The sequence below is a fragment of the Microplitis demolitor genome, chromosome 1 (assembly GCF_026212275.2).
Source record: "Microplitis demolitor isolate Queensland-Clemson2020A chromosome 1, iyMicDemo2.1a, whole genome shotgun sequence".
In the NCBI taxonomy this organism is placed as follows: Eukaryota; Metazoa; Arthropoda; class Insecta; order Hymenoptera; family Braconidae; genus Microplitis; species Microplitis demolitor.
In genome coordinates, this window is record NC_068545.1 from 15,898,892 (window position 1) to 15,912,217 (window position 13,326).

The 13,326-nt window shown below is 28.1% G+C and overlaps 1 protein-coding gene across 1 annotated transcript; it reads left to right on the forward strand.

Annotated features, from left to right (window-relative positions):
* Positions 1-11,229: 11,229 nt before the first annotated feature.
* Positions 11,230-13,326, forward strand: LOC128667768 (THAP domain-containing protein 2-like). The gene is made up of 3 exons (XM_053739243.1): positions 11,230-11,467; positions 11,871-12,133; positions 13,089-13,326. The coding sequence occupies exons 1-3, from the start codon at positions 11,406-11,408 to the stop codon at positions 13,151-13,153; spliced, it is 390 nt and encodes a 129-aa protein (XP_053595218.1). The 5' UTR covers positions 11,230-11,405; the 3' UTR covers positions 13,154-13,326.

Below are 13,326 nucleotides of genomic sequence, written 5' to 3' on the forward strand. Positions count from 1 at the left end.
ACACGCCGCTCTATAGTCAAATCCTAAAAAGAAGAAACCAGCGCCGACGGGATAAAAACAAACCAGGAGATTCACGCTACAGCTCTGGCAACGATACGCAAAGATACAGACACAAAAAATATACACGATTAAACCAAAAGTGCTAATATGCTTGTTTAAATATTGTTCAATAAATAAAGATTATATTTTCATACATTCGTTCACTTGTAATTATTTAACTAGTGGATCAAGTTAATGATAAGTCCACAAGATGCTGGCTAAAAATGAAAATTGAACGTGTGTCATTAATTTTTAAAAAATCAGACTTAATTTGGAAATTATTTATTTGTATTTATTAAAATTTTAAATTTCCCAGCAGTTCTTAGGAAACTACCCAGTGAACACACCAACGTAACAGTGATATCACATTTAGAGAACACGTAACGTCACAAATTCGACATAAATTTTACATTCTGATAATATAAATTGTAATGTAAATGGTAAGTCAAGTTTGTAATGTAAATGTGACATTAAGATTACATGCATGTTACTGACCGAGTGACATCACATTGGTGACCTAAATGTGACGTTATACCCGATGAAAAAAGATGTTATACCATTGGATAGAAAAAGCGGCCCGATCCATTTGTATACAATCGTACATAATTATATCTTATTTGTATATAATTTGTATATAAACACATAATATTTTCGTATCGATTATACATAATTATATACAATTCTATATAATTGTATACAAATGCATACGTTTGTACATAATCACATACTGTATTCGTATAGATTACATGTAATTATATACAATTCTATATAATTCTATACAAATATATACATTTGAATATAATTTTATTATTCTTTTTTGCATTTTTATATAGAATTATATACGATTGTATATAAGTGTGTATAATTATATAAAAATTTTATATAATTATGCATTGACTCTATTCAATGGTATATAATTCATATATAACTGTATACAGTTATCTAAAATCTTTTTTCATCGGGATATTTATATCACATACTAACGTTAGCTTTACATTCTAGATATTACCTCAAAATTACGTAACAAAATCGACTTATAAGTGACGTAATCTTGGTGATTCTATTTTATCGTCCCGATGAAAAAAGATTTTGTCTAATCATATATGATCATGCATAATTGTCTATATATGATCAGGTCCAAAAATTGGCCAGGTCTGATCATACATAACTTGATCTGTTTACATATGATCAGATCTATTTATACATGATCATATATAATCATCTATATATAATTGGATCCAAAAATTGACCAGATCTGATTATATATAATCATATATGATTAGATATAATCATATATGATTAGATATAATCATATATGAATAGATATAATCATATATGATTAGATATAATCATGCATGATTATATATGGGGTCGTATATAATTAGATCTGACCATACCTGGCTATTATAAGCCCACATATAAGTCTATATATGATCAGATTTGATTATATATAGGTATATATTTAATTAGAGCTGGTCAGATCTGATTATATATGAGTCTAGATATAATTAGATATGATCATACCTGGCTGTTATAACCTCATATATAATCATATATAAGACCACATATAATCAGATCTGATTATATATGAGTCTATATATAATTAGATATGATCATACTTGGCTGCTATAACTCCACATATAACCATATATAAGTCTATATATGATCAGGTCTAATCATATATGACTCTATATGTAATTAGACATGATCATACTAGGCTGTGAACTCCATTTATAACCATATATAAGTCTGTATATTATCAGATCTGATAATATATAGGTCCATAATAGACTGGGCCAAAAAAATCGACTTTTTTTTTTCTTTTTCGATACTGTGCAAATATTGTTCCTGATGACCAAAAAAAATTATTGTGCAAGTTTGAGCCCTTAATATTGATATTAAGAGGTGTATCGTTATGACTATTCGTTTTTTGACAGAAATTTCATTTTTTACCCAATACTCGTAAATCATCTATCTGAAAAATTTGAACAATCCATATTCTTGGAGGAAATTGAACTTCCTACAAAAAATCGTTCTTAGTAAATTGACGTAAAAATAGCAGTTTCCTTGTTACCGTGCCTTAAATATTGATTTATTTTTTAAATTCTTTGTTTCTATTTTGGATTTTTGTAACTGCTAGAAATATTAAAATTTTTTCTAGTCAAGATACATATTTTTGACGGAAATTTAATGCTCTACAAGAAAAGCCCCTTAACATTTTTTGCAAAATTCACTCCTTCAACAGTTGTTCAAGGATGAAGTCGAGTAAAAACGACTTAAATAACCTGAATAACTTTCGAAGAAGTGAAGTTAGACCTATATATATGGTTATAAATGGAGTTGACAGCCAAGTATGATTATGTCTAATTATAATAGAGTCATATATGATTAGATCTGATCATATATAGACTTATTTATGGTTGTATATGGAGTAATAACAGCCAAGTATGATCATATCTAATTATATATCGACTCATATATAATTAGATCTAATTATATATAGACTTATATATAATCAGATCTGATCATATGTAGACTTATATATGCCCTCGCGGACCTGGAATCACTGTAAAATCACAGTGAAATCACAGTGAGATTATAGTAAAAACATTATGAGACCATGATGAAATTACAGTGAAATCACCGTGATTTTGTGCCATTCGGTCACTGTAGTTTTATGGTTATCTCACAGTGATTCGATAGTGGTTTCACAGTGATCTTATTATGTTATCACAGTCGATTCATAGTTACCTCACAGTGGTATTGCAGTGATTTTAATGTGGTACCACAGCCAATTCACAGTGAATCCACTGTGAATTTCCAGTAAACTTACAGTAAATTCACAGTGAATATACAGTAAATTTACAGTGAATATTAGTGAATTCACAGTGAATTTCCAACGAACTTACAGTGAATTCACTGTGAATTTACTGTAAGTTTACTGGAAATTCACTGTGGAAACATAATACAAAAAATTATTAAAACCTACCATCATTTTTTTTTTCAAATAAAAAAAAAAAACAAAAATTTTCAATGACTACCATTTTTTATTTTTTTTTGTCATTCTATAATATCAAACTTGGAAGCTCTTTGTAATTTTTTCCATTAAACTTATTTCTCAAAACACATCTTGAAAATTTTTAAGTGTTCAGAGAACTTTGAAATAAAAAAAAAAGAATACAAACAAAAATTAAAAATGGCCATCATGACACAAATATTCAGTTTATCTAAAAAAAGTACATAAAAAAGTTGAAGAATGTTTGAACAACTTTTTTTTTGCTATTCTAAAATCACCATAAAACTATAGGCCAATCATCATAAATTTTTTGTGGAATCATGGTGAAATCACCATTAATTTACTGTAGAATCATGGGGAAATCACCATTAATTTACTGCGAAATCATGGTGAAATCGTCATTAATTCACTGCGAAATCATGGTGAAAACACTATTGACTTACTGTGTAAGGGGGGTACTGGGTAAGAATAGATGCTCGCCCGAAATTTAAATGAGATACTCTAATTAATTTTCAGTGACATAAAAGACTGTTATTGAAAATTATTTATTTTTATTTTTGATTTTTAAATCTTAAATTTTCTAGCAGTTCTTAGGAAATTAAGAATTGGTGCTCGCTCGAAATTAAAGTAAGATAATCTAATTAATTTTCAAAGAGAAGAGAGACTGAAATTGAAAATTATTTATTTTAATTTCTGAGTTTCAAATTTAAAATTTTCCAGTAGTTCTTAGGGAACTAAGAATAGATGTTGGTTTAAAATTAAAACTTAATACTTGTCATAAATTTTAAATAATATCAGAAACTGAAGTTGAAATTATTTTGTTTTTATTTTGAAATATTGAAATTTGGAATTCGCCAACAGTTTTTAGACAACTCAAAATAGATGCTGGTATGAATGAAAATTGAATACTTCTAATTAATTAAAAAAAAAATCAGACTGAATTTGGAAATTCTTTACTTTTATTTTTAAAAATATTTAAATTCAAAATTTTCCAGCATTTTTTAGGAAACTAAGAACAGATGCTCGCCCGGAATTCGAATGAGATACTTTAATTAATTTTTAAAGACATAAAAAACTGAAATTGAAAATTATTCATTTTAATCTTTGATTTTAAAATCTTAAACTTTCCAGCAGTTCTTAGGAAACTAAAATCCCACCAAAAACAGATTCTCTGTATAAAGTCGCGCCAAGTACACGTTTAAAATTTTTTAAAAGTAAACAAAAAATTATTTTTTACAAAAAAAAAAAATCAAATCGAAAAAATACCAAGTACCTAGTATGATGCGAAATCATAACAAAAATTTTCATAAAATTTCAAAAAAAAATTGTATAACAAAATTTTAATGTACTTGGTGTGCTTACAAAAGAGTAAAAAAAAACATATTTGATTTTATTGGAAATTAATTTTGCTTGAGTACATGTAGTAACGCACACCAAGTACATTGAAATTATGTTATACAATTTTTTTTTTTAAATTTTATGAAAATGTTTGTTATGATTTCGCATCATACTAGGTACTTGGTATTTTTTCGATTTGACTTTTTTTATTGTAAAAAATAATTTTTTTTTTACTTTTAAAAAATTTTAAACGTGTACTTGGCGCGACTTTATACAGAGAATCTGTTTTTGGTAGGATTTATTTTTTTTCTGTAGTGTTATTATATTTTTCAATTTTTAGTATTATTTGACGCATAATTCATTGTTTGTCAATAATAAAGTATTAATTAGAGATCTATACATATTTTCAACGCAATTACTAATTAAAAATGATAATTTAATTGATCTGTAGATAGCTCTAATTTATATATATATATACATTGTAGATCCCTTATTAGAGAGGTAATTTTTAAATATATACATTGCGGGTAGCTAGATAGAACGTAAGAAAGTTAATCACGGATTATAATTTGAAAATTTTTTAAATTATCTGATGCATCATTAATTGTTAATCAATAATAATTACTTAATTAGAGATAATTATACGTATTTTTGACGCAATTACTACGCAAACATACTTCAACTGATCTACATTTATATCTGTACATACATATATATATAGCACTAAGTTACCCGATTTTGGTACTGTTTAGCGGATATAACTTTATATACAATAGAACGAAATTCAAAATTTTGACGTTATTATTGACTACAAGTAGTTACCAACATTCTTAGAAAGTTGACGATAATCGATTGCCGCAACCTGACGCCAACTTTCTGAGAAAATTGAAGTCAACTTTCTGTCAACCCTGTCAACTAAGGGAATGTCAGCTATTGGCACACATATTCTCAGAAAATAGGCGACTGATTGCCGTCAATTTATGGAAATGCCAACGATCTTTGCGGCCAACTTGATAACAAGTTGCTGCAGTTGGTTGCCACTAGCTCGCTTCCAACTTGATTATCAGAAATTGCTTATGGCTGAAGTTGTATATCTCAGCTCCACTTACTTAACTCCTCATTATAAACCAACTCAATGTAAACCGATCTGATTTATTCTGATTGCAATCGTTTGTCGATCAATGTCGGTTTATCAAAGTTGTTTGTAAGTTAATTGCTTAATTATGAAAAAGTAAATAAAAATTAGCCTTTAATTTTTTTCATTTCACCCTTCTACTTCGATATTTTATTAATTTTTCCATTAAAATCACTAGGAAATCGTTTGTCGATGATTGCCGGTTAAAACAAAGAAAACAGTAATTTATTTATAATAAAAATGTAATTAAGAAACTAGATTTGCCATTAGTAGTCTTCAATAAAAATAATATTTTTTTTTGTATAACGATAATAAATCTTCCGATTAAAAATAATTATATGTTTTCATTCGTTAAAAACCCGATTTTCAAATTTTGCTAATAAGGTATTGACAGGTAGCGCCACAATGTTAGATGTACCAAATAACCCTAAAAGTCACCTTAGTTTGAAATTGATAGTAATTTGATAATTAAAATTATCGAAGTTTGCTGTCCGAATTGGCCGAAAATTTGATATCAAAACTTGGAAAAAAAATTAGTGGTTGATTTTTCCTTAATTTAGAGGTCACTTTTTGATTACTAGAAAAAAACACTAATAAAAGTTCCCATGAAATTTTCGTCAAATGTCTGATAACTTCGGGCTTTTCCGTTTTTAACGGTATTTTGTCTACGACTTTAAAAATAAACTTGGATTCGAATTCGGGTAGTAAGTTTACGTCAAATTGTATCGCAAGTTTTATGCAAATTCTCGTCAATAACGGAAGAGCCTGAAGTTGACGAACATTTGACGAAAATTTCGAGGAAACTTTCGCAACTCAAATTTTGCTAAGTAAACTGTACAACTAGGGAATATCCTTACAATTAGCATTGATTTTTTATAATATTACTCGATTAATATTATTGTATGAATAATTATTATTGTACGGCCAAGTAAGTAGAGCTTATTTTGGTACGTCCTAGCGAATATAACTGCAATATCAAGAAGTTTAAATATTTTAAATAGACACCCTAATACCACAGTTTGTTTAGCAAAAGTTTCCTGGGAAATTTCATCAAATGTCCGTCATCTTCGGACAATTCTGTTTTCGAGGACAATTTATATACAACTTGCTATACAATTTGACGTAAATTTACTACCCGAACTAAAATGCAAATTCATTTTGAAAGCTTACTAGAAAAATTTTTCGTCAATTTCCAGGTAAATTTTTACTCCAATCTATTGTTAATTTCACTTGAAAAATTGTCAACTATTTTTTTATATTCAAGTTGTAGACATTTTTAAGTATAAATTTGATTACCTTCTTAAATGGCAAGAATGAACATTACCGACTTTTATGTAGCAAAAAGTGTTACCTCGAAATTGAGCAAAAATTAACCGTAAATTTTTCTTTTTAACTTTTGCTGTTAAATTGGCGGCAAATTCGTGCAGCAAATTTTCAGTAGTTTCAATGTTAAATTACTGTAAATTTCAATCTAAAGTAGCTATTCAGAGTTCTTCAATTTAATTTTATTTAAGCTAATTGGTAAAAAATTGACATTAGGTTGATTGAAATAGTTGTCAAGTTTTTTCTTCTACTTATGACAATTCGCATGCAACTCACAACAATTTCAAGTAAAACTAAAGTAAGATGTATAGTTTTTTCTGTAGTATTTATGCAAAATCGGGGAAAATTGATTGAAATTATAATAATGAACACTGACATCAAAAAAAGAAAATTCATCTTAAATATCAAAACGGATTTATTTATGATTATGAAACGTATTTATTTATGCTCATAAAAAATTTCCGTATGAAACTATAGTAAAAAATACAGACCGAAGCACCGCTGGTGGCGCAATAGTGAATCATTGCTATAAAAAAATTTCAATGGTTTTACTTAATCGTGGCTTTTCTTATAACTTTTTATTCTCTGGCAGTGCCCCTAACGCATGAAAAAATTTATACAAGTGTCTAAATTGGGGGTGCTATAGTATATGCTGGCCTAATTTCATTATTTAAATTAGTTCTCATAACTAAAATGAATAAAGTTCTATAATTTCAAGACGAAAAATCAATTATCTTTCGAATAGAGAAGGAATTTTCTGAAAATTTATTATTTTAAAAAAGTTTTTAAAAATGAGAGCTAAAAACCACTATGTTTACGGTTTAGATACACGGTACGCTCGCACCATGACACTTCACACATATACATGTGATTGAACGTGTACTTGGCGCGAGACACTATCGTGTCTCCTGATTAGATGGTGGTTTAAAATTTAAATTAAATACTTGGAATTGATTTTTAAGAACATCAGAGACTAAAATTGAAAATTATTTATTTTTATTTTTAAAATATTTAAATTTGAAATTTCCCAGCAATTCTTAGGTAACTAAAATTAATTGTGTCTCGGTTCTGTAAAAACCTTGGCGAAAATCAACCCTCGCGGTTTTGATTCACCCTGGAAACACCCCGGAAACACGATGGAATCACGGTGGATCCACGGCGGTTACACGGTGGGTTTTTTGTCATTTTATCACCGTGATTACACGGTGTATTCACCATGATTCCACGATGATTACACGGTGTACCCACCGTGATTCCACGTACACCGCGTAATCACCGTGGATACACTGTGGAATCTCGGTGAATACACCGTGGAATCAGGCTGGGTACACCGTGTTACCATCGTGGAAACACCATGTAACCACCGTGTATACACGGTGATAAAATGGCACAAACCCACCCTGTAACCACCCTGGATCCACCGTGATTCCACCGTGTTTCCACTCCCAGGGTGTTTCCAGGCTGATTTAAAACCGTCAGGGAAACTTATCATTTCGAAACTTTATGAGAAGGGAGTGCGATCTGGAATGATAGTAATATCCCAAGGTTTATTCTTTCTTGCAATTCTGTTTCCAAATTCGATTTCTTTTCTCCTTCACTGGTTCTGTAATGGTGATTAGTAGTAAAAGTAATCTCAGTTCTCCACTTAATTTGAAAAGTTACTTCTGTGATTTGGTTACAGATGCAAGTAGTACATAATATTTTGTTCCGTTGATAAATAGATATTTTCAACCTTATTGGTAACTCGTTTTAATAGTTTGCCAAGAAGCCCTGTTCTTGTCGGCAGAGTTTTTGAAAACCGTTCTTAAAAAATTCTTTGAAAGAATTGTAGGTCTCCTATTGCAAATGGCTAGATAACTCAGTGTCGTTTAATTACAATTAATAAGAATAAAAAAAGGCTGTATAATATCTTGATGTATATATATATATATATATATATATATATATATATATATATATATATATATATATATATATATATATATATATATATATATATATTGTAGTGACTGGTATCTTAAATGAATATCACTTATACACTACAATGATATAACACACTTATATTAGAAATAATAACACCACAATTAACAGCAGTAAAAGAAAGCAAAGAGATATATAGTTTATTGATACACAGATGTTTGCTGCAGCAACTTAATATGTTAAGATGTCAGTATAAGACTGACTTAGTCGCGCATCTATAAAAACAAGAGAAGAAGGCATTTGTTTTCTAGCTATTCAAATATTTTGAAACATCAGTTTCACATTCGTTACAATATATATATATGTAAAATTAACATAGATGATATCCCTGATTAAATAACTGAATTCGATTGAATTAAACAGAATTGAATTTGTAATTCTATATAATTCAGATAAATTCTGTTAATTCGGTACCTAACTTGAAAAAAATTCTGTCTAATTTGGCAAGAAAACCAGAAAAATTCGGAAAATCCAAAAGTGCAAGACTCATACTGCTCATTTATTATGAAATAATAAGATAATAATAAAAAAAATGGCGGGAAGTACGAATAAATTTAAAATATTTACAGTTTTCTATCATTAAAATTTGTTGTTGTTTTTATTTTTTTTTAATTATATTAATAATTTTTTAAAATTAAAAAAGAATTTTTTGTTATTAAGATATCAAAATATCTTGATTAATAACAAAAAAAAAATATATGTAAATAAAAACAAATAAAAAAAAAATTGAATTGAAAAAATTCAGACTTACCAATTAGCAATAACACAAAAAAAAACAGCTGTACTAGGACGGTATATAGTGTGCAAGCACCCCTGGTAGAATAAATGTACGTATAATGTATAGATGTATCACTATCCATATTAATTTTACATAGATATATATATGTATAGTTATAGAGCCTTTTTCTTCTTTTATTAATTGTAATTAAACGACACTGAGTTACCTAGCCATTTTCAATAGGGAATCTACAAATCTTTCAAAGATTTTTTTTTTAAAAAATTTGATTCAATTACTGGATTTTCTCGCAAGTTATCGTGTATACGGGATTCATACTTGACGGAAAGGAATTTTTTTTAAACTATTTTGATGTTTTTTCGGTTTTTATTGAACGAAATAAATTTTTGAAAAGTATAGAATTAATCTCCATTAAATTATCTTCAAAATGGTGTGTAACATATCTTAATTCCGTGACTCAACAAAGGTATAATAATTGAAATAGTTGCCGAAGTGAGGCGAAAAAAATTTTTCGATCGTAAAGCACTCTCTGATGCTTCGCATGAGTCGTGCAATATATCCAAATTGAAACGAATTTAAATAATTCTATTCGGTTTAATTCGAAAATAATCCTTGAATTTCTGGTTCTGACTCCGAATTAAACCGAATTGAAACCAATTCAAAATTTTTAAATCGGTTTTATTCTATTTAATTCGGAAATGATCCTTGAATTCTTTTAAATTCTGTCTTACCGAATTTAACAGAATATAACAGAACGGAGCAGAGTTAAAATTTTTAATTCGGTCGAATTCAGTTGTTTAATCAGGTATATCTATACATTATACGTACATTCACTCCACCAGGGGCGCTTGCGCATTACCTTCCTGGTACAGCTGTTTTTTTTTTGGTATTATTGGTAAGCTTGAATTTTTTCAATTCGATTTTTGTATTTTTTTTTTTCATTTACATATATATATATATATTTTTTTTATTATTAATCGAGATATTTTGAGTAAGTTCTTTTATAGTTATTAAAAAATACTAATACAATAAGAAAAAAAAAAAACATAACAAATTTTAATGAAAGAAAATTGTATGTATTTTTTTTTTTTTATTTTTTTTAATTGTTTTCTAGTGTATAGCCGCAATTAGGCCTTTTACACTTTTTGCCTTTATATCGCAAACTGCTTTACTTCTCCTGCTCTGCCTTCCGTTGTGCGGCTGTGGCCCGACTTGTGCTTATACTGTACTGCATCATTACGGTGATGCCCTGCAACCTCCCTTGTGCAATGGAGGTGCAGTGGCTAGGGAAACCACAGAGAAAACCTAGCCAGTACAGTTCGGTTTGGGTGAAGCTCCAGTGATCGATAAAATTCCCATTTTACAGATCACTGGATCTTAATCCCGCGCCTAGCGATCAGAGACCTTTGTTCGAACCCGACGTGTGGCTAAACGGTCACCCAAGTAGTGATCATGCTCGATGCTCACTGATCTCTATATAACTGGATAGAGCATCCTGTATTTAAGAAATGACAATATTTGAAGCATACACTAACGCCACCAAATGAATGGCTTAAACTAAATTATGTCATACGGCCCATGCGCGAATGTAACTATTAGAAGTAGGGATGGTCATTTTTCAACCGTAAATTTACCTCCTGTTTTAAAATTTAACCTAAAAAATATACTCGCAGATGCAGCATATCGTTCACGTTTCTCGTCCAAACAGTTTATTATTGTGCAAGTGAAATTTATAAAACAAAGTGATAATTGTGAAAAACAGTGAAATTTATAAAACAAAGTGATTATTGTGAGAACAGTGAAATTTTAGATTGAGTTCATATAAAAAACTAAAAAAAATGCGATCGTGTGTATTCTGTAAAAAAAAAGATAGAAAATCAAACGATTTATCTTTTTTTAAGTAAGTACCACAAAAATTTGAGTTTATAATTATTTTACTTCTTCATTCAAATAAAATTTTCTTACAAGTCGTTTTAATTTAACATTTATATCAAAAAATTTATCAATTACAGAAAAATACGTGGTTAATAATTTTATTTAAAGTTTATATATATATATATATATATATATATATATATATATATATATGTTGAATAAACTTTAAATAAAATTTATAATTGACCACGTGTTTTCTTGTAGTTGACAAATTTTTTGATATAAATGTTAAATTAAAACGACTTGAAAGAAAATTTTATTTGAATGAAGAAGTAAAATAATTATGAAAAAATTATGAACTTAAACATTAATATATATATAAACTCATATGAATCATTGCTAATCTAATATATTGACATTTAAAATAGATTTCCAGCAGATGAGAAAGTTCTCCAGCTCTGGATAAAAAATATGAACTACGAGCCAAATTGGAAACCGTCAAAATATCATCATTTATGTTCTCAACATTTTTCAAGCCAGTGCTTAGATTTTCGCGATCAACTTTTTCGTTTGCGAAAAGGCAGTATTCCAACGATTTTTTATGGACATAATGAGAACTTACATCACAATTATCGTCAGATATTGGAAAGCAACAATCTGAATCGTCAGGATTCTGATCGTTTACAAAAAAGTAAATTCCTTTAACTTTTTTATGTATATGATTAATCAAATATTATTGTAACATTCATCTTAATATAGCATATATTTTCTACAATTTATTTTTGTAGGACCAAAATTGCAAGACGGCGAAAATTTTTTGCAAGTGATAACAAGTTATGTTTACATATGTTTATGTAAACAAGTTATGTTTACATGCTCGTTGTTGATTAGTTTTATTGATGATCACATATTTATTGTATTTTATATCAAATGACTATTCTTTGTATTTAGACGTTAAACTGATTTAACAGTTTTCGAAGAAATTTTGTATGTTTACATACTGTTGGTTAGTTTTATTGATAATTTTATATTTGTTTGCGTATTCACGTTTAAGTATTTATTGCTCTTATTTTCTGTGATTTTGACATAGTTCAGTCAATATCTTATATGTACGGCTGTGATTTTTAGAAAATATAATTTTGTTTGAATAGAGTAAGGCTCGATGTTATTGATGTAACTGAAAAGTTTTTATTTACACTCAGAAGCACAGATTTATAAATCATATTGTTTTTTGATATTTTAAACAATATCATCGTTTAAAAAAATTTTATTATAGTGAAATATATTTTGAATCAAAATTATTATCTGTTTAATTATTTGAATTCCCAAAAGAGACAAAATTGAATGAATTCTGTTAACGTATTAATATTTATGAAAAATTCATTATAATTTTTACGATAGAAACAACTTAACTAGTTATATTTAAAAAAAAAGCTAATATGGAATTGAAATTATACTCATTACTATTTTTTATTGTTATTATCAGTTAATTTACTATGATAAACTGCCATTATTTTTTTTTATTCCAATTTTTGACTTGAAACTATAGAATCCTGATCGAGGTCTAATGTACTCCACTCGCAACTCTACTTTTCTTTATAGAAATTTTTCATTGCATTTGTACATTCTTCTAATTTTCATTGCAGACCATACAGCCACATTAATCACAATTCTGGAAGCTGAGGATTCAGAATCTTCAATGTGTTTGTAGGAGGAACAAAAATCACGAAATCAATTTGCGGTTTAATATTTTCAAGGCGGAATGAATTTACGTAAATTGTACATTTTTCATTGTTAAAAAAATAAAATTAGTTAATTAATGACTCATACTAATTGTATATAACATAAATTAATTTTCATAATAAATTATAAAGAGTAAACAGA